Consider the following 22,498-nt stretch of genomic DNA (forward strand, 5'->3'; position numbering starts at 1 on the left):
TCGTACGTGTTGTACGTCACCATGTTCTTGACGTTCGGAATTTACGACATATGTGCGACTGTATGTATGCAAGACAAGTTTGAGCCAACATCCGTCGGAAATAAATCCACGGTTTTGTTGTTGAAATGTCCAATCGCGTGTATGTGGCATATGAGTGTAGCCTTAAATTAAAATCTATGGGGCTAAAACTGTTCAACACAGCTTCAAAATCCCCTCGGCTCCTGAGCTGTACACAGCCTTTATTAGATAAAATGGGGTTTGTATTGCTGAGGGTGGACACACATATGTTTATGGGAATGGGGGATACAGCAAAGACATTTCTCCCGCCATCATTGTGAGGGGAGAGGAACACGCCTCACCATGGCTATTGAGGAGTGCATGTGGCGCCCCATAGCGGAGAGCGGTGGTAGGGCTGTGTCTCTGACAAGATGGACGCTCAGGCTCCGCAGTGAGGACAGACTCTGATAATGGAGGACACCCCCGGGTCAGCTCTGGTTACACTCCGCTTCCTTAGTGACGCAGGCGCCTGGAGATGGCGTTCGTGCAGCCTGGAGCACGGCTAAAATGGCGGAGCTGGAGGTAGCGGAGAGGTCAGAGGGTATACCTAATGACATGGTGTGTGTGTGACCCGGACATTGTGTGTGGCGGTATATCTGTGCCCGGGTGGAGGAGGGGCTCTTCTCTAGGTGTCAGTGCGGACATGTGAAGGGCTCAGGAGGGGGAGGTCCAGGCTGTCCTCTGCTTTCACCTCCCGGCTCCCTCGTGCCCGAACTTCCCTCGTCCTTGGGATGATGTGCAGAGGATGGATATAGTGTGATCTGTGCACAGCCCTCTATGAATTCTCTTATGATCTTCCTCTCATTACCATCTCTCTTTACCGGCTCCCCCTGCCCAGTTCTATGGTAAGGCATTTCTTGTGTTCAGACACGCTGTGTATTGTCTGTGGGCTCACCGTCATCTTCAATGCCGCGCTTCCATTATTCCAGTACATTGTGGAGCGCGTTGACCCCACCGGTGGGTTGTGACGGGTGGCTCTGTACCCTGACCGGTGGGTTGTGACGGGTGCCTCTGTACCCTGACCGATGGGTTGTGACGGGTGCCTCTGTACCCTGACCGGTGGGTTGTGACGGGTGCCTCTGTACCCTGACCGGTGGGTTGTGACGGGTGCCTCTGTACCCTGACCGGTGGGTTGTGACGGGTGGCTCTGTACCCTGACCGGTGGGTTGTGACGGGTGGCTCTGTACCCTGACCGATGGGTTGTGACGGGTGCCTCTGTACCCTGACCGGTGGCTCTTTACCCTGACCGGTGGGTTGTGACGGGTGGCTCTTTACCCTGACCGGTGGGTTGTGACGGGTGGCTCTGTACCCTGACCGGTGGGTTGTGACGGGTGGCTCTGTACCCTGACCGGTGGGTTGTGACGGGTGGCTCTGTACCCTGACCGGTGGGTTGTGACGGGTGGCTCTGTACCCTGACCGGTGGGTTGTGACGGGTGGCTCTGTACCCTGACCGGTGGGTTGTGACGGGTGGCTCTGTACCCTGACCGGTGGGTTGTGACGAGTGGCTCTGTACCCTGACCGGTGGGTTGTGACGGGTGGCTCTGTACCCTGACCGGTGGCTCTTTACCCTGACCGGTGGGTTGTGACGGGTGGCTCTTTACCCTGACCGGTGGGTTGTGACGGGTGGCTCTTTACCCTGACCGGTGGGTTGTGACGGGTGGATCTTTACCCTGACCGGTGGGCTGTGACGGGTGGCTCTGTACCCTGACCGGTGGGTTGTGACGGGTGGCTCTGTACCCTGACCGGTGGGTTGTGACGGGTGGCTCTGTACCCTGACCGGTGGGTTGTGACGGGTGGCTCTGTACCCTGACCGGTGGGTTGTGACGGGTGGCTCTGTACCCTGACCGGTGGGTTGTGACGGGTGGCTCTGTACCCTGACCGGTGGGTCTTTACCCTGACCGGTGGGTTGTGACGGGTGGCTCTTTACCCTGACCGGTGGGTTGTGACGGGTGGCTCTTTACCCTGACCGGTGGGTTGTGACGGGTGGCTCTTTACCCTGACCGGTGGGTTGTGACGGGTGGCTCTTTACCCTGACCGGTGGGTTGTGACGGGTGTCTCTTTACCCTGACCGGTGGGTTGTGACGGGTGGCTCTGTACCCTGACCGGTGGATTTTAGAAGGGTGTCTCTGTACCCTGACCGGTGGATTTTAGAAGGGTGGCTCTGTACCCTGACCGGTGGATTTTAGAAGGGTGGCACTGTACCCTCACCGGTGGGTTGTGACGGGTGGCAGTTTTTTTTTTTTTTTTTTTTTTACAAATTTTATATGCACAAATAAACCTATCTGCCTGCAGTCTTTTTTTAGAATGTACAATGAGCTGCACGGGCGCAGCTTGCTTTGCATTCTGGCACAGAACCTGTATGCTGGGGAGGACTGAACTCCTGCTCAGACGCATGAGTGACATCCATCCTGCACCAGCCAATGAGGACAGCCGCAGCCCAGCACCCAGTAGAGGATGCCAGCGAGGGACGTTGAACTGTTAGAGGATAAGGTAGGTATTTCAGACTTTAATTCCTCTTTAACCACTTACAGACTGACCCATACACATATATGGCAACAGGGCAGCCACTCTGCGCTGAATCACATACATGTATGTGATCCAGCATATCAAGGTAGGGGGCACGTGCGCCCGTTCTGTTCTGTAATTTTGATTCCAATGATTTATGACCAGGACCTGCTGATCGGCTTAGTGAATCACAATACAGAGCCCTGTGTTTACTAACAACACAGGGCTATGTACACCGAGCAGTGATGTGGCTATTTTTTTTTTTTCAGAAAAATCACCCACATCGATTAGTAAAAGCAGCACATAATGCACACATTGTTTGGCGCACAGTTAACCCTCTGATTGTCCCTTGATGTTAGCCCCCTCCCAGCCAGTGTCATTAGTACAGTGTCAGCGTACAGTATTAGAACTGATCACTGTATTAGTGTCCCTGGTGATGTCAGTGGCATTCAGTTAGTGTCAGATTGTTCGCCGTACAATCATAGTCCCGCTAGTAAGTCGCTGATCACTGCCATTACCAGTATCAGATTAATACAAATTCCAGTATAGATACCATAGTTTGTAGATGCTATAACTTTCATGCAAGCCAATCAATATACACTTATTGAGTTTTTTTTTAACCAAGACATGTAGCAGAATACATTTTGGCCAAAATTTTATCTTTAAATATTTTTTATAGCCGAAAGCAAAAAAATTTTTTTTTTTTCAAAATCTTCAGTATTTATTAGTCTATATAATAAAAAACCCAAAGGTGATCAAGGACCACCAAAAGAAAGCTGCATTTGTGTTAAAAAAAATGATATAAATGTAATTTGTGTACAATGTTGCATGACCGCACAATTACCAATTAGCAGTGTTGAATAGCAAAAAATGCTTTGGTCATGAAGGGGGTAAAATTTTCCAGAGGTCAAATGGTTAAAGAAAACCCATGGGCAACAAAAATGTAAAGCCCTGTAACCAGTCTAGAGGTGAGTGGGTTGAGGTGTTTAGTAATTGGCCTATGGTAAGATAGGTTTATTGGGTTCCAGTGAGTTCTAGGTCTTGTATACGATTGAATGGTTGTACTATGTATATGTTGTGTTGTTGTTTTATGACATAATAAAAATAATTTTACAAAAAAATACTAACAAACTTGCTTTCTTTGTTTTGCAGGATTGATCTGCCACATATGGATTACTATGTAATTCATGAAGTTTATGATGGTGACTTCTCCCAAGAACAGTTTGAAGCAGAATTAGATGCTGCACTCGAACACCAGTATCAATATATTGTGATTGAACCAGCACGCCTGGGAGATGAGACTGCCCGCTGGATTTCAGTGGGCAATTGTCTACACAGAACTTCAGTTGTAACAGGAATTGTTTGTTTTTTGACACCTCTTGGCCTTCCTAGCTCCTCTGCTCATTATTTAGGACTACCAGCCGGAGCCTTAAGTGTGGCATGTGCTGCCCTTTATAGTGTCTCCTGGCAGTCTGATCCATGTTGTCATTATCAGGTCGATCTGAGTGGGCAAAAGCTTGCGCTGCTCCCCCCAGGGACTCTAAGGACTTCTTCTCCTGTAGTATTGGTCCGGAAAGAGGACACACAACGCAAAAGACTACACAATTTTATTGCACTGACTGCCCTAGTATACTGTGCCAAAAAGGTTTTTGAATTGTGTACAGACTGGTAGCATAAATGTTCTTACAGTAAAGATACTGACCTAATTATTTGGCTTTCTCCTTTATATCATGGGTCTGCGTTTGTAAGAGTATCACGTTACGTTTTAGATGTGGGAAGGCTCTGCAACCCCTAGTGCTTTGTTCCAACTGTGTCTTAAAGGATAAGTTCGCCTTTGGAGCATGTTACATGTTCTGCTCGTTTTGTGGGGTGGAACATGTAACATGTTCCAGCATCTGCAACCCCCCCAATTGTGACAGTGGGCGGGGGATCTCCACCTACATCATTCATCCAGTTTCCTGTGATTACTGTAAATAGACCACAAGTACCGTCAGCCATTGAAGCTGATAGTTTGTAGTTCCCAATAAACTACGAGGGAGCTGGAGAGTGCTCCAGTAGTTCATTGATCTTCCTGCTCTCAAGTAACTGATATAAATGTAATTTGGGTACAGTGTTGCATTTAAAGTGCAACAGTACTGAAAGGTGAAAATTTGTCTGGGCAGAAAGGGGGTGAAAAAGCCCAGTATTGAAGTGGTTAAAGCACAGTTTCTTTGTAAGTCCTATGTACAACAACAATTCACTTGTGGCGGGATCACTAAAGAGGGCAGAGTAACTAGTGTGTTTTCAAGGCGTCACACCCTCACTGGCGTAGACAGATAGACGTTACTTCCTAGTTAGCAGAAACCGTGCGGTATCTACTTCAGGAGTAACACTTCGCTGATCCATCTGGTAAAGGAGCCACAATGTGAAAACAGATAAGTATTTTGTCTGCCTTTTAACAAACCAGGATCGCAAATGTGCCATAGTCATTAGATGAATTAACAGGAGAAGTGCAAGGATCTCTAGATGGGAGGGAATACTCCACACTCCCAGGTGGACAGGAACAGGACCTGGAAATATGATGGAGCTGTCATGCTGCTAGAGTCCTCAAGAAATGTAGGGAGCTATAGGAGGACTCAGCCCACCAGACAGAACCTATAATGTAAATATCACTTTGGATGGTATGACCAATTTAAATAAAATAGTGGTGAGAACTGTAAGTGGTTGTAAAGGCTCAAGGTCTTTTTTACCTTTGTGAATTCTATACATGTAGGTAAAAAACCTTCTGTGTGCAGCAGCAGCCTCCCCCCAATACTTATCTGAGCCCCATCTCAATCCAGTGATGTGCAGGAGAGCAGCAGCTCTCCTGGGTCTCTTCCTCATTGGCTGAGACAGCACTAGGAGCCATAGGCTCTGGCTACTGTCAATCACAGCCAGTGAGCCAATGAGGAGAGAGCAGGGCCGGTGAATATACACACACACACACACAGCAGCAGCTCACTTTTTTTTCTGTGGTCAGGGGGCTTATCGGAACCTGGAAGGGGGCCTTCAGATCCCAGCACCCCCCCCCCCCCCCCCCATGTGAATGATTACTCATTCACTAAAAAGAGTGTCAAAAAGAAAAACCCCTGGTGTACAACCATCGTTAATCACGCTGCCATTTGCGCCGAAGGCTTCCGCATTTGACATTTCTTAAATAGCCAAGGGGCGGAGCCACCTGTTGGCACCGCCCCTTATGACATCGCCAACCAACCATGCACTTTTTTTTTTTTTCAGGGTGGCGATGGGTGTTGTAATTGATGTTGGATCTAGACCCCAGGGACGTTGTTTTTATTTTTTTTAATAAAGGAATTGTCAAAAACTGTCTCTGCGTTTTTCTTTCTTCTTGACACTTTTTTGGGTGAATGAGTAGGGGTACAATGTACCCCTACTCGTTCACATGGGGGGGTTTCTAGGATCTCAGGACCACCCATGTTGAATGGGGCTTCCAGATTTCCACAAGCCCCCTGCCTGCAGACCCCCACAACCACCAGCCAGGGTTGTGGGGAAGAGGCTCTTTTCTATGTCAACATGGGGACAAGATGCTTTGTGGGGGGGGGGCAAAGCACCCCTTGTCCCAAACCATTCCCCCCCCCCCCATGCTATGGTTTGGTTCGGGGGGGGTGCTTGTTCCCCCCACCCCTTTCCTGGGGGACCCCATGCCATTTTTTTTTTTTTTTTTTTAGATTTTTGGCATGAGGTTCCCCTAAAATCTGTACCAGACCCGAAGGCCTGGTATGGATTGGGGGGGGGGGGGGGCAGGCCACTTTTTTTCACAATTTTTTATTTTTTTTATTGCTGGCAATGGTTTTATTTATTTTTTTATATTCAGCTGTCATAGGGGAACCCGGCTCCTTAACAACCAGCTAATGTTAGGGGAAATTCGCACCAGACATAATGTCCCAACATTACCGCATGCCGTAGACTCCAAACGCCTCTAGACTTAACATGAGGCTTCAATTTTGAAGTGATGCTAACGCTTCATGTTTTGACAATGTGAACAGCACCGTGTGCTGTCCATTGTATAATTTGTATAGGCGTGAGGGGCAATAAAATTGCCCCTCAAATGCCTGTTTTCAGTGCCAGTGTGAACTTAGGGCACTTTCACACTGCCAGCACCCGGGTGTCGGCGGTAAAGCGGCGCTATTTTTAGTGGCGCTTTACTGTCATTTTAGCTGCGCTATTAGGTTGCTAGTGGGGCACTTTTAACCCCTGCTAGTGGCCGATAAGGGGTTAAAACCGCCGGCAAAATGCTGCTGTAACGACGCTTTGCCAGCGGTGCTGCCCATTGATTTTAATGAGCAGGGGGGCTTTAGGAGCAGTGTATTCACTGCTCCTACAGTGCTGCAAAGAAGCTACTTGCAGGACTTTTTTGTGACGCCCTTCCAGCGCAGCACCACAGTGTGAAAGCACTCGGACTTTCACACTGGGACTGCAGCTGAGGCACTATTTTTAATGCTAAAGCACCTGAAAAATGCCTCCAGTGTGAAAGGGGTCTATGTCAGGCTTTTTGGTTTTAGAGATACTTCGAAGTCAAACTGACCAAAAATATTTTATTTGCCACTTTATTAAGAAATGTGCCTGAAACAGCAAATGTCTGTCCCTGCCAAGGGGATCTTCCAGTCCCCACGATGTTAGTTTGCACATTTGGAGGTAATTATTTGAGAAACCAATCAACAGTTACTATATTATCCAGTCAGATGCATTTGAGGGAAATTTTATGTTTTACATCTGCTCCAACACGAAGAGTGCATCAATGGGCAAAGAACAGATGATACATTTATGAGCGCCGCAGATGTGTAAACAAGCAGCACTGTTGCACTTGATTTTTGAAAGCTTTAAAATTTAACCCAATGCAAACAGGTAAACAAATTCTGATCAGCCATTCTTTTGATCCAGGCATCTCTGCCAGACCACACAGCCACCTTTTGCATCTTGCAGTCTAGGCTACAGTTGAGCGATAGTCTGGTCAGGGACTCATTTCAGCCTCTGACTGCACAATGCAGAAGCAGCACAGTGAAGAGGACATTACCCTGTAAGCATGTTTATTGTTTGAGTGACCATATAATGCTCTAGGGGCTTTGGCCCAAGCAGGATTATGCAAAAAAAAAGAAAAAAAAAAAAATCTTGCACTGTCATATTTAAGAAGGATGTGGATGCACACAGTACATGTGTAAGGACTGTTCAGAAGAATTTTGGTAAGAGGCGGCTCTCCTAACAAAACATATATTGGAAGTTATTCCAATTTGTAAATTTGACATTACACAGTATAAATCGTCTAAAGGATAAGTTCACCTTAGAAAAAAAAGAAATGCACATTTTTTTTGCAGGTATAAAAATATGAATTTAACATTTGGTTTTTCTTTACAGTCTGTAAAGCATTGCATCTACGATCAGCAGATGGCAAGTGCAATACAAGGTTCCTGCAGACTCAATGCAGCTGTCTGCCCATACCTCCAGGCAGGTAGTTACTAAATAGCAGAAAGATCAATGAACTACAAGGATGCTCAACAGCGCCCTGGTAGGTCATTGAGAACTACAAGCTGTCAGCCACAATGGCTAACGGCAGTTTAGTTCATTCATTCAAAGAACTCTGTGAATGAATGATGTGGCCGTTGTTTTTGAATTGTGACAGTGGGTGTGGGGAGAGGATCTCCTGCCTGGTGTAGGTGATTTAGTAACGTTACACCCTAAACAGGTGTAACGTTCCTAAAGTTGGACCTATCCTTTAACAGTCTGGCATAGAGCAGCTATTTTTCATGCTGCCTCTCTGATTAAATGCTGAAAATACTGAAGTGTGCTTTACTGCCTCAGAGCAGATCATAGCTTTACATCTCGAGGTTTATTGTTAATCACATTCCTTAAACTTACCCAGCCTTTGCTCTTGGTGGTGCCTCAGTGGTACCTACAGTATGCACTGGTACGTCTGGTGAACCTGCCCATACTGGCTATGTTTTAACCTGTCACTGCAGAGTATGCAAAGCAGATCATTTGTTTTCTTAGGTAGATAGACATCTGCTGCTTGCTATAGTCTAACAAAAAGATCAGATGTGGAGGAGATTATACTTTCTGTGACCCGCAGAAGGTGAGATTGAATAAAACTGTGACACTGGTTTTGGCTCTTGCAAAAGGCCAAGCACCAAAAGTTCTGTATGCAGGAACTTTGGTGCACTTTCAGGAAACACACCAAAACTGCAGGACATAGTAGAAGTCTATGGCAAAGCAAAGCTAGCCCGCACCAAAACTGTGGGTACACTGCGCTCCACCCGCACTGCAGCGGGGCAGTGTGAAACCACCCTAACACATTAACACATCCTCTCACATGGAAGCTCACCACTCATTGAAACATTCCTAGTAATCTATTTTGGCCTGTTTGCTTTTTTTTTTCTAGCAAGCATTGGACTGAATTTAGTCAATGCAGCAATAATGCATAAATGACAGACTGCATTGAAAAATGTATTACACTAGGCCAGGCATGTCCAAAGTCCGGCCCGCGGGCCAATCGCGGCCCGCGGTCCGGTTTCGGACGGCCCGCCTGGTAATTTTGACATATATATCTTTTGTGGCCCCCAACAAATCCCCGAGCGCCGGGGGCCATAAAAGATAGATATGCTGGCTGCCTTGGAGGGGGCGGGACAAGCGCCGTACAGGATACAGGAGAATTTCCTGTTTACACGGCGTCCTGTGTAAAAGGAAGTCCCGTCTCCTGCGCTGCCATTGGACAATTGTTTTGTCCATCATAGGAGGCGGGACTTTCAATTAAAGAGGCCGCCGTGTAAACAGGAATTTCTCCTGTATATCTGTTGGCGCTCGTCCCGCCCCCTCCCTGTCTCCTCCAAGGCTGCAGATGGACATGAATCAGGCTGCACTGACAGCAATGGTGAGTCTGCATTCATGTCAATGTGGTGGGGGCTGCCGTATTTATGTCAATGTGGTGGGGGCTGCATTCATGTCAATGTGGTGGGGGCTGCATTCATGTCAATGTGGTGGGGGCTGCATTCATGTCAATGTGGTGGGGGCTGCATTCATGTCAATGTGGTGGGGGCTGCATTCATGTCAATGTGGTGGGGGCTGCATTCATGTCAATACGGTGGGGGCTGCATTCATGTCAATACGGTGGGGGCTGCATTCATGTCAATACGGTGGGGGCTGCATTCATGTCAATACGGTGGGGGCTGCATTCATGTCAATACGGTGGGGGCTGCATTCATGTCAATACGGTGGGGGCTGCATTCATGTCAATGTGGTGGGGGCTGCATTCATGTGAATGTGGTGGGGGCTGCATTCATGTCAATACGGTGGGGGCTGCATTCATGTCAATACGGTGGGGGCTGCATTCATGTCAATACGGTGGGGGCTGCATTCATGTGAATGTGGTGGGGGCTGCATTCATGTCAATACGGTGGGGGCTGCATTCATGTCAATACGGTGGGGGCTGCATTCATGTCAATACGGTGGGGGCTGCATTCATGTCAATACGGTGGGGGCTGCATTCATGTCAATACGGTGGGGGCTGCATTCATGTGAATGTGGTGGGGGCTGCATTCATGTCAATACGGTGGGGGCTGCATTCATGTCAATACGGTGGGGGCTGCATTCATGTCAATACGGTGGGGGCTGCATTCATGTCAATACGGTGGGGGCTGCATTCATGTCAATACGGTGGGGGCTGCATTCATGTCAATACGGTGGGGGCTGCATTCATGTCAATACGGTGGGGGCTGCATTCATGTCAATACGGTGGGGGCTGCATTCATGTCAATACGGTGGGGGCTGCATTCATGTCAATACGGTGGGGGCTGCATTCATGTCAATGTGGTGGGGGCTGCATTCATGTCAATACGGTGGGGGCTGCATTCATGTCAATACGGTGGGGGCTGCATTCATGTCAATACGGTGGGGGCTGCATTCATGTCAATACGGTGGGGGCTGCATTCATGTGAATGTGGTGGGGGCTGCATTCATGTGAATGTGGTGGGGGCTGCATTCATGTCAATACGGTGGGGGCTGCATTCATGTCAATACGGTGGGGGCTGCATTCATGTCAATACGGTGGGGGCTGCATTCATGTCAATACGGTGGGGGCTGCATTCATGTTAATGTGGTGGGGGCTGCATTCATGTTAATGTGGTGGGGGCTGCATTCATGTCAATACGGTGGGGGCTGCATTCATGTCAATACGGTGGGGGCTGCATTCATGTCAATACGGTGGGGGCTGCATTCATGTCAATACGGTGGGGGCTGCATTCATGTCAATACAGTGGGGGCCACATTCATGGCAATGGAGTGGGGGCCGCAGATGGGCACTGATTAGGCTGCATTGATGGGCACTGACCCTTATTTTGCTTCACAGTTCTTTATTTAAAATTTAAGATTTTTTTTCCTGAAACTTCATTTTTAAAGTGAAGGTGCATGTTATAAGCAGATTAAATCCGGTATATCCAAATAACACGCCCAAGCTCATCTATTCACCACACACAGCACAAAGGCAAGAGAATTCTTGTTGGGCCGTGTATTAGTGCTCGGATGGACACACTTAGACCAAATTTTAATGGTTTAAGAATGTCAGGCAAAATGGTCGGCCCTCAAGCATGTTCTATTCATCAAATCTGGCCCTCTTGGAAAAAAGATTGGACACCCCTGCACTAGGCAGTTGATTACATTAATAATGTAAATGTGTGGTCAGGTTATGGACATTCACAATTTACTTATTCATAACTAGTGATAAATGAGCTTTAAAACACCCTGTGTAGCTGCAGATACTGTGGAGCAAATCATCCTCAGTTCACAGAAGTTCTTTCAGTGGCTCTTCTCTTTTCGGGTCCCCTGCTAGCTCCTTTCCCTTGACCAATGCCCCCAATAGCAAGCCACTGGTGCGTGCTCACTCCCGAGTCCTGCTCTATGCATCCATAAGAAACACAGAGCCGCAGCTTAGCCCCACTCTCTCCTCATTGATTCATTGGCTGTAATTGACATTGACTCCCGCTGTTGCCTTAGCCAGTGAGGAGAGGGAGTCCTGGGACAATCGAGGCTCTTGTTCAGATCGCTGGACCGAGAGGGGGCTCAGATGAGTATTGAGGGGGGGGGGCTGTAGGTAAAGAAACCTTCAGCCTTTACAACCACTTTAAAAGGTAGTCAAGTGATTTTACAGGTCTTTTTCCTTCTCATCTGGCCTCAGTGGTGGGCTGTCCGCAGTGCTGTGGGCGCTGTGTTTACTTTTGTTGTTGCTCTGTCGATGAGGAAAAAAAGTTAACAAGTTTAAAGAGTAGGCACTACATAACTTCAGCAGCATGCAACTCTCTTCCGCTATGTTCAAATTCTAGGCTGATCTGATCTCCAGACCTTGTTTCTGTGAAAAATGTAGTAAAACCAGGGGCCAAGAATAATATTGCCAGTATCTTTTAGTGTGACACCCCTCCCAGCTTCTTTCTTAGACACCAACCTGGTATTGGGTGCAGTGGTGTATTTTGGTTTTGTGCTGCCCTAAAAATGGGCGCCCCTTCCATCTAAATTTGTCCCACCCCACTTGCTTTAAAATTGCACATGCCCATGCAACGTGGACACGCAGATGTAAATTTTACTATACATAGGCAATGCTTTAAAAGCCTTTACATGTTACCATTTTAGATTTACATAGGAGCTCTGGTACTAGAATTTCTGCCCATGATCTGATGTTCGCAGTGATACCTCACATGTGTGGAACGATCGCTGTTTGCTAGTGTGCGGAACTGACACACGCATTCGCCTTTGCGTGCGAACATGGGAGGACAGGGGCACTTTTCCTTTTTTTTTTCATTGGAGAGGATTGGAGGGCCCATAGAGGAGAGCGGGCTGTGTCCGTTCTGCATATGCAGAGCGGGCACGGACCTGTTATCTGCCCGCTCCGCTCATTGTGGCCCGCGACTAGTTAAAAGTTGCTAAAGTGGCCCTCACTCCTGAAAAAGGTTTAGCACCCCTTCTTTAGGTATTGAAGTTATTATAGAGGTCCAAAATGAGGGACAGAGGGATTTGTTTCCAAAGGCTGCTTTCACGCTGATCTGTTTTTGTTCAGCAAGACCCCTTTCACACTAGGGTGCTTTTCAGATGGTTTAGCGCTAAAAATAGTGCCTGAAAAGCATCTCTCAAGCCACCCGAGTGTAAAAGCCTAAGTGCTTTCACACTGGGGCGGTGCGCTTGCAGGACGGGAAAAAAAGTTCTGCAAGCAGCATTTTTGGGGTGGTGTGGGAGTGCTGTATACACCGCTCCTCCACCGACCCTGCCCATTGAAATGAATGGGCAGCAATGCCAAAGCACTTCGGCAGCGCTGCAAAATGGGCGCTTTTAACCCTTTCCTCGGCCGCTAGCAGGGATTAAAAGCGCCGCTATAACAGCCGTAAAGCACTGCTACAACTAGCGGCGCTTTACCGCTAACGGCCGCACTGCCTCGTGTGAAAGGGGTCTTAAAAAAGCAGAAGAACCTGTTAGTGTGAGCCCTGTTGGGGTAATGGGTATTTACATTACATTATTGCTCTTTATTGAAACTATCATGACACTTCTGACTACTATTGTCTTAGAATGTTTATTACCTTGTTGTTTGTTTATGAAAACTTTCAATAAAAATGTATTGTTAAAAAAGAAAACAAAAAAAAGCAGAAGAAAACAGCATCCCTTTTAATCCTATGTATCTCCTGAAACTGTTCACTTGCAGTTAAAAAAAAAAATCCTGCTTGTTACATATTTGATGCATGTTTGGTGCAGTAAAAAAAATGCACCAAAAACGCATCCCTCCATTAAAATTAATGGAAGCCGCATCAAAAATGCAATGTACCTGTGGGAAGTTCTCAAACGCAGAATAGCATGACAAGGGAAAACACATTATATTCAATGGTGCTCTTTTAATCAACTCTGCACAGTGCGATTTTGGAAACGTTTCCTGGTGGACTTGTGATTTCAGCCCCCATAGACTTCTATGTTATCTCACAGAAGTTGCATCAGTATAGATAAGAAGCATTCCTATGCGACTTTGATGGATTTGGTGTTTTTTTTTTTAAACCCTCACCTCTCCTCCCTGGTGATCCTTTATTCATCGGTTTTGATACAGCTGTGATTTTGGAGCCTTCCCTTGATCGCTCGATTGACACTGCTTTTGATCAATCCTTCCTTTGATCAAGCGATCCTCCCATCTATAAATCGACCCTTCCATTGTTCAATCCTTCTTTCGATCAATTAATCCTTCCATTGATCGCTTAATCAATCCTTCCTTCAATCAATCCTTCTTTCGATTAATTGATCCTTCCTTTGATCGTTCAAATCGTTCAATTATTCCATCGATCATTTGATCCTTCCTTTGATCAAGCCTTTCTTCGATGGATCAACCCTTATTTCTATCAATCGTTCTATGCTTCCTTCAATTGAATGGTCGATTGAAGGATCGATCGACCATAGGAAGGATCGATCCATCGAAGGAAGAATGAAAACTGCACCCGTGTGAACCTAGCTTTTAGGTAGCAAGGATGAGCAGGGAGGAGAGGTGAGGGTTAAAAAAACAAAAACAAAACACTGATCCATGAAAGTGGCATATCTATGCTGCTGCGACTTCTGTGAGATGACATAGGACAGTGTTTCTCAGATCCAGTCCTCAAGGCACCCCAACAGGTCATGTTTTCAGGCTTCCCATTATTTTGCACAGGTGAGGGACATACTGAAAACATGACCTGTTGGGGGCGCCTTGAGGACTGGAGTTGAGAAACACTGACATAGGAGTCTATGGGGCTGAAATTGCACTGAAGTCAGAATATAATATGAACATGATGTTGGAATATAAAAATTTCCTTGGCATGCAATTCTTTGAACCAGGTCCTGAGAACTTCTAAAGCCGTAATGAAGTTGCATCAATAGTCGCACTGGAAATTGCATGAAAATCTTATTAGAATAGTGGGATGTGAAACGCGGCAAAAATACATATGCATTTTTTATACAGAGCAGTGTAAAAGTAGCTAACAGAGGATTAGTCTCTCCAAATGAGGTACAGTTGGGAGGTATGACACTACAACGCTGCATTGACCTGCTTTGTGTTAAAAGGCATACATGTTGCAGGTCAACACAGTGTTGTGTAAACCGGACACATAAAAAAAAAAAAATGTATGTGTCTATGCATTTACCTGCATTTTACAAGTGCGCTAAAATGCAGATCAACGCAAGGTAACTTGCGTAAAAATGCGCATAAAATGGATGGAAATGTATATATGTTTTCCTTGCATTTTATTGCATGTCAGTGCTAAGAGCTAGGGATCCCTTAGCAACGTCCTAGCAACAAGGCAGGACAGGATGATATGATCTCAGGGAAGTTTTCAGTCAGGCTTTGGGGGGTAAGAAACAACCTACATCTATAGGAAGCGCGTTCTTCAACTTTGGTCAAAGCTGTTCAATTTGTTTTTATTTACAGGCCATCCTTACTTGCATAAGCAACGTTTTGGTAAAGGTGAACTATGCCTGTTCAGATCTTTGTGATGCGGGTACAGTGCATCTGGAAAGTATTCACAGCACTTCACTTTTTCCACATTTTGTTAGGTTACAGCCTTATTCCAAAATGGATTAAATTTATTATTTTCCTCAAAATTCTACAACAATACCCCATAATAACAACGTGAAAGAAGTTTGAAATCTTTGCAAATGTATTAAAAAATTAAAAAAAAACGAAAGAAATCTCATGTACATAAGTATTCACAGCCTTTGCTCAATACTTTGTTAAAGCACCCTTGGCACCAATTAGGGCCTCGGGTCTTTTTGAGTATGATGCTACAAGCTTGGCACACCTATTTTTGGGCAGTTTCCCCAATTCTTTGCAGGACCTCCCAAGCTCCATCAGGTTGGATAGGGAGTGTCGGTGCACAACCATTTTCAGATCTCTCCAGAGATGTTCAATCGGGTTTTACTCTGGGCTCTGGCTGAGCCACTCAAGGACATTCAGAGTTGTCCTATAACCACTCCTTAGTTATCTTGGCTGAGTGCTTAGGGTCGTTGTCCTACTGTAGGGTGAACCTTTGCCCCAGTCTGAGGTCCAGAGTGGTCTGGAGCAGGTTTTCATCAAGGATGTCTCTGTACGGGTACGTGGCCAGCGCAGCATGTGAGCAGACGCTTATTCACAGAGCTACCGGTTTTATCATGATCTGATCCGGTTTCCGGCACCCTAAACCACCCGCTTTCAGACACCTAGCACGGGGGAACATCTCCTCCACACCCTGCTGCAGATTAATCACGCATAGCGGTAATGATGGGAACCATGGAGACGGCCCGAGGATGGATTACCAAAACGGCGTCGCCTCCGCGTCCACACAGAAGGCGCGAGGCGGGGAGAAAGAGAGAGCCAAGGACGCAGTAAGTAAACAGTTGCAATACCCCAAAGACTGTACCGGTGATCACCCCAAAGACGTGCTGTTATGCCCAGAAAATGACAGAGAAATCGGGCATGGCAGGAGGGCAGTCCCTGGACAACGGCACAGACTCTAATGACACTGATATGGAGGAGGGAGAGAGAGAACAGGGGGCGGCCGCCATGTTTGACCAGGCTAATGACTGCACTGATATGGCAGAGACATCTGAGGACCCTGGTGAGGAGGGGGGAGAACAACCAACCCTGGCTGCTAGCAGTCAACAAATGTACAGCCTCAGTGAACACTTTACAGGAAAGGTTTGGTGGTCTAAGGGAAGAGGTCAGCTTAATAACGCAAGACATACAGAAAATAAGAGAGAGAGAACCACAGCGGCAGAGAGCAGGATCAGTGGAATTGAAGACAAGCTACCTGCTATGCTCAGGGAGACGCAGTCCACCTCATGCCTGGCTAAAGCTACTGACAACATGCGAGTTCGGAACTGAGATTATACATGCTAATGCAATTACAAATGGTCCCCTGTGACTTTTTTGCCGCCGTTAGCGGCCGTACTGATGGCTCAAGGGACCTGTTGTCCCGTAAAGTTTTGAAGTTCCAATTGACCCAATCGGTGTCCAGGAGTAGACAAAGCTTGTGCTCTGATAAGAAACAGCCCCTTGCAGGCAATTGACCCGCCACAGGTGGGAAATGTTCACATGGTTAACGCACCGTTGTGCGCCTTATGTCATTACTTTGAAAAAGCTGGTTCCAGAACAGAAGGATTTTATCGCCATACATACAGGACTGCAGCACCCGACACTGTGAGACAGAGTCGACAATCACAATTGAGCAACACTGGGAGACCAGACATGATTCACTCCCTATGTGGGGCCACTCTGGGAGGGGGCCGTGTCCCTTCTGCAGGCGATTTCTCACTGCTTCTCCGATGACAACGGTGACACTCATATCTTGGAACATTCAGGGGCTACATGATCCCTTGAAGCGTACCATGGTGTCCTCCTTGTTAAGGAAATGCCTACTTGCTACATATATGCATTACAGGAGACCCATCTCACAGCAGACACTGTGATACGTCGGAACTCTGCTGGACCCAGTTCCTATCGAAAAATCCGCTCGACTGTATGCTAGTCCGATGGACGAAAACTGACGCTAGGGCAACTATTGGCTACTGGCTATGAACTTCCTTTTTTTAGTCCGGTCGTACGTCATCACGTACGAATCCGTTGGACTTTGGTGTGATCGTGTGTAGGCAAGTCCGTTCGTTCAAAAGTCTGTCGGAAAGACTGTCTGACCTTTGTTGCCGAAAAGTCCGCCCGTGTGTACGGGGCATAAGAGTTATTCAACACTGTCACGGATAGACTTATGTATATGTTCTTTTGCAGCTGAACGCTACATTTCAGAGGTGAACTATGCCCTCGGGAGTATATCGAATCACTCACCACTTATTGTGACACTGGAGGTACGATCTCGCTCCACAGTAGCCAAGGCTCCATGGAAGATGAATGCATTTTGGTTACACCTCTTCCCTTCCCGCAGACGGAATCTCAAATTATAGACTTTGGCGTGTTCACGCAGATGGGGCGAGAGTGGACACTGCCTGGGAGACCTTTAAGGCTGTTTTGAGAGGCAATTTTATTAGAGAAATTCAAGCCATTAAGAGAAAAACGGATGCTCAGGGGAGGGAATAGAACAGATGGCATTAGACTTGGAAAGTTAATTTATTGCTAACCGGACAGATGGTAACAGGGAGGCGTGGCTTTCGGCTCAGGAAGCTCTATACCGAATCACGACCTCGGTTGAGGAGAAAAAGAGGTTCTTTGCTAGAGTGGCTTTCTATGAGGAGGGTGAGCACACTGGGCACCTTTTGGCAAAGATAGCCCACTCCCAACAAGTGTCCCCCGCTATCGGGGCATTACGTACACACCTAGGTAGGGTGACTAACTCCCCAGACCAGATTATGACAGAACTTGTGAGATTTTACTCAGACTTATATGAATCTAAACAAACGTATTCACTGGAATCCTTGAATGACTACCTAGACACTGTCCAATTGCCTAGCATGACTAGATCCTCCAGAGAGATATTAGAGGACCCCCGACTTTAAAAGAATTACAGTTAGCGACAGGGTCGTTTCCCAATTCTAAAGCCCCGGGAGATGGCGGCCTGCCCATTGAGATATATAAGCAATATGAAGGGCTCATACTGCCACTACTATTGAAAGTATTTAATGCAGCGAAAGAGATTGGTTACCTCCCACAGTCCATGTATAGGGGAAACACATATAGGAGCAAAGAAACAATGCTGCACACCCCAAATAGTATCTACAAAAAGGGAAGTGTCCCCCAGGGGTGGGGTTTTCTAGGCAGCAAAAAAATGTAAACGTAACTCATATGGAGTAAAATTTATAGCTTTATTGATGACAATCATATCATAATAACAGTGAAATTAAAATGTGAGCTCTAGTACCAGAAGTAAAAATCAATACAATAAATGCAGACACAGTAATACACAACATTCAATGTAGTAAATGCTGGTTGTGCATGAATCGTGACACTTTTCAACCCAGAAGGGTCTTCTTCAGAGGTTTGGTCTGCTATGAAAGAATTTACATTCATTGATTATACATTGTAGCTAAAAACATAATAGTATTAGCAACACATCTTTAATATATAGTTACCAGTGGCAATGTATTGTGCAAGTTCTCCTGACCAGAGATCCTCTAAAAGCCTTTTCACCTTATCCCACACAAAGAGCTCAATCTTTCGACACTCCAGGAGGGGGCTTGAATCGCAGGCATGTCTTACAAGGAGTCACATTGTCGGAGTAAACCCCACACTCAGGCAAGGCACGAGAGCAAAAAAACAGCACCAGCAATAGGTCATTCAGGAACAACAATATAAGTTCCACCACACTAACCCCATATGGGTAGTTTGATTGTGTTTTAAAGGTAAGTCATTTAATCATTTGGAGAGTTAATAGGAACTAAAAATTCCCAATTAACAAGGGAGGTCATTGCTTACGGTAACATCACATTCATTTATCATCATGAAATTAGAGTGAAAAATGGTGAGGTGGTTGAAAGCGTATAGTGATAAGAGAGAGGAAAAGAGTAGTGAAAATGAGGTCTCATACTTCCACTCATATTTGCACCTCATTTTCACTACTCCTTTTCTCTCTCTTTTTTATCACTATGCACTCTTTCAACCACCTCACCATTTATCACTCTAATTTCACATTATCATCATTCCTACTATTTAATCCAACTCTGTCATTACCCACCTCACTTATTCACCCAGTAGATAATCAGTACTATCAGGAAATAGTGAAACTACCATATGGATTGATATGGAAACAATACCGGGTGACACACATGATTCATATTTTCAGGGACGGGAGACTAAGGTCCTTTTCTGAGCTCAGGGAAGCCTTTCGACTTCCTGCTTCTATGTACTGTTACTATTTGCAAATCCAGCATGCAGTCGCTGCTCAGAAGGGGACAGATCAATGGTCCTTGGACTCAACGACAGTCTTTAACTACGTGTTTGAGGTCACCACTTACAAGGGTTTTATATCCTGCTGCTACGCCATGCTCCCGAACCTCTTCCTAAGGGATGCCCCCTTGAAAGCGGTGTCCCAGTGGGAACAAGATGTGTCGGTGTCTTTGAAGAGGAGCAGTGGGGGGAAGCCTTACAGGTGGTACCCCAGTGCTCTATGAACGTGGCACAGAGGCTGTCGCAGCTATATATAATCCTTAGAGTGCACTACACGCTGGTTAGAATGGCCCGCATGGGGGTGAGGACGGACTCTACCTGCACTAGATGCTGTAGAGACCATAGTGATCTCATACATCTTCTATGTAGGTGCCCAAAACTGCACCTGTATTGGAAGAAGGTTATTGACACTCTCAACAGGGTTTTTCAGGTCCAGATACCATTGGATCCTAAACAATAGAAATGTTTCTGTACCCTTCCCCAGGTATGTGCCTCAATACAATCCTGTTTCAGAGGTTTACAGACAATTCCTTGGACTTCATGGCTTGGTTTGTGCTGACATGTGGGACCTTACATAGACAGGTGTGTGCCTTTCCAAATCATGTCCAATAAACTGAATTTATCACAGGTGGACTCCAATCCAGTTGTAGAAACATCTCAGGGATGATCAGTGTAAACAGGATGCACCTGAGCTCAATTCTGAGTGTCGTAGCAAAGGCTGTAAATACCTATGTACATGGGATTTTGTTTCATGTTTGAATAAATTTGCAAATATTTCAAACAACCTTCTTTCATGTTGTCATTATGGGGTATTGTTTGTAGAATTTTGAGGAAAATAATTAATTTAATCCATTTGAGAATGAGGCTGTAACATAAAATGTGGAAAAAGTGAAGCGCTGTGAATACTTTCTGTATGTGTAAACTTCTGCATTGTGCAAGATTTGAGCGTTAAATTGCATTGTGATGCTATTATTTCTTTACCACACCCAACACCCCCAGCCATTGCCCTGTAAAGGGGTTATGCGCTTCCTTGGTATGATTTAGATGCATGAGGCGGCTCATTCAAATGCTAAACACATGTAAACACGTTACCTGTTCAGCAAGGTACAGACTCGTTGTTTCCATGCTATTGATAAATGTTATCACACATTCACTCAGGATTAGAGTTGCCACCTCATCCCTTTAGGCTGGGTTCACACTGCTGCGGTGGCAGACATCGCATGTGATTCGCAGCGCACTGCTGTTCACATCACATGCGATGTCTGTGCTGTGCGATATCAGCCATACAGATAGTATGGCTGATATCGCACCGCATTCGGTCCAAACTCGCACAGGACCCTTTTTTTTGTTCGGACCAAAATCGGATTGCATGGGTGTTCACACCTATGCGATCCGAAAATGTCCAAATTGTCAGTTCGCATTGCGATATGCGGGCTGAACTGGGGGTGTCATTAACATTGTATGACACTCCCCAGCAGTTCGCATATGGCAGTGTGAACTGCCGTGCGAGCTGGTGCGATGCGGGAACCCGCAGTAAATTCGCTGCGTTCCCGCACTGCAGCAGTGTGAACTCAGCCTTAAACCCGAACACATATGAATTACACAGGTTCTGAGGCTAATTTAATGCAGATAAAGCAGCGAGTTTAATTACCACCCTAATCAGCCACAGAACCTGTGCAATTCATATGTGTTCGGGTTTAAAGGGATGAGGTGGCAACCCTACTCAGGATTCACTCATTTCCCAATGGAATCCGATTAGGAAAACATGAAGTTGTTATAAATAGAGCTCTACATGTATAAAGGGATATTTCCTCATCGGACACATATTTTGTTGTTTACAGTGATATCAGGAGGTGGGGAATTGTTGTTTGCAGTGATATTATTATAATAAAAGTAATAATATCAGGAGGTGGGATTATTTATATGGACTTAATGGAGGAACAAGTTCCATCTCCACGCACAGCTCAGCCATGTCTCTGGCTCCTCCCTCTCAGCACGTGCAGAATCCCTCCCCCTATCCGGTGCCCTTTGTTCTCCCGCATCGTACGTGCACTAGTTTGAATGAGAGATTCAGCTCTCGCGATTTTCCTGTCAGCCTCCGATTGGTGGACAGAAAGCACACCGCCGGAGCCTAGTTCGGCGATCTATGCCGATTGGCTAAGAGGTAAAACTGTAACAGGAAACGGAACTTTCGTACCAGAAAAGCCAAAAATTTCACCAGAGCGCCGTACGCAACTGGCTACCTATCACCACGCCCAACAGCTTCCGGGGGTAGCCGATTCTCCTATTACACACACCCACTTTATCCGAGAACAGCCGAATCATAAAGGCGAGCGGGATTCTCTTTGACGGAGATAGCCGAAGTGTACGATAAGTCCAACCCCTTTTTTTTCCGGAAACAGCCGAAGTTCTTTAGGTAAGTGTGGAGCTGTTGCCTCGTCTTCTTCTTCAAGAGAACGAGGAGTGAAGGGGCCGCACTTGGGACGTCGGCCGCGGTGACCGCCTCAGACTTCAACATGTCTGACTTCGACGAGTTCGAGCGGCAGCTGAACGAGAATAAACAAGGTAAGAGAACCGCCCGCCCGCTCAGGCCTCATGCTGGGCGGCGGCGAGAGAAAAAAAAAATGTGCGCGGCCTTGGCCTGGCGGGGCGGAGCTCGTGCTGTGCGGCGGCCTGTGATAGAGGCCCGGGCTCCGGGCCTAGACACACGAGGGAGGCGCCGCTGTGTGAGCGGGACAGGAGCCCGGCTGCCGCTAGGCTTCATGGGCCCGTGTAGGCCGCAACTCGTGGGCCTCCCCTCCCCCCCATTGTTTATACCGGGTGTGAGGGCGCTAATGTGGAAAGGGTGATTTCCAATCATTTATAATTAAGCAGACTTAACGGAGCCGGGCTTAGTGTGTGATGACCGAGGAGGCCAATTCTAAGACAAAGTCACTGATTTCCCTTGTTATTACTATATGACAAAGCCGAGACCTTCCTGGTGATCATGCACCGTGTTCAGTCTGTGTTTGATTATAGATCTGTGTGTATCCACTATGGGCGGCCAACAGCATATTT

At 46.6% G+C, this 22,498-nt stretch overlaps 2 protein-coding genes across 9 annotated transcripts in view; both read left to right on the plus strand.

Moving 5' to 3' along the window:
• The first annotated feature begins 398 nt into the window (after positions 1 to 398).
• Positions 399 to 4,268, plus strand: LOC141110896 (transmembrane protein 11, mitochondrial-like). Of its 5 annotated transcripts, none has more exons than XM_073602663.1 (2): positions 399 to 579; positions 3,715 to 4,268. In XM_073602663.1, exons 1-2 carry the CDS (start codon positions 533 to 535, stop codon positions 4,232 to 4,234), a joined length of 567 nt encoding a protein of 188 aa, XP_073458764.1. In that variant the 5' UTR covers positions 399 to 532; the 3' UTR covers positions 4,235 to 4,268. The 5 variants fall into 5 exon arrangements, with proteins under 5 accessions (XP_073458764.1, XP_073458765.1, XP_073458766.1 ...); XM_073602664.1 differs by having other exon boundaries at positions 415 to 590; XM_073602665.1 differs by having other exon boundaries at positions 460 to 615.
• Positions 4,269 to 21,791: 17,523 nt separating this feature from the next.
• U2AF2 (U2 small nuclear RNA auxiliary factor 2) overlaps positions 21,792 to 22,498 on the plus strand; it is a 40,184-nt gene continuing 39,477 nt past the window's right edge. For 2 of the 4 annotated variants that reach the window (XM_073602667.1, XM_073602668.1), the window contains exon 1: positions 21,792 to 22,006. In XM_073602667.1, the coding sequence (XP_073458768.1) occupies positions 21,958 to 22,006 (49 nt within the window). In that variant the 5' untranslated portion in view covers positions 21,792 to 21,957. The remainder of the gene's footprint in view (positions 22,007 to 22,498) is intronic. The other 2 variants (XM_073602670.1, XM_073602671.1) reach the window with 1 other exon arrangement.

Source organism: Aquarana catesbeiana, linkage group LG10, assembly GCF_042186555.1.
Source record: "Aquarana catesbeiana isolate 2022-GZ linkage group LG10, ASM4218655v1, whole genome shotgun sequence".
In the NCBI taxonomy this organism is placed as follows: Eukaryota; Metazoa; Chordata; class Amphibia; order Anura; family Ranidae; genus Aquarana; species Aquarana catesbeiana.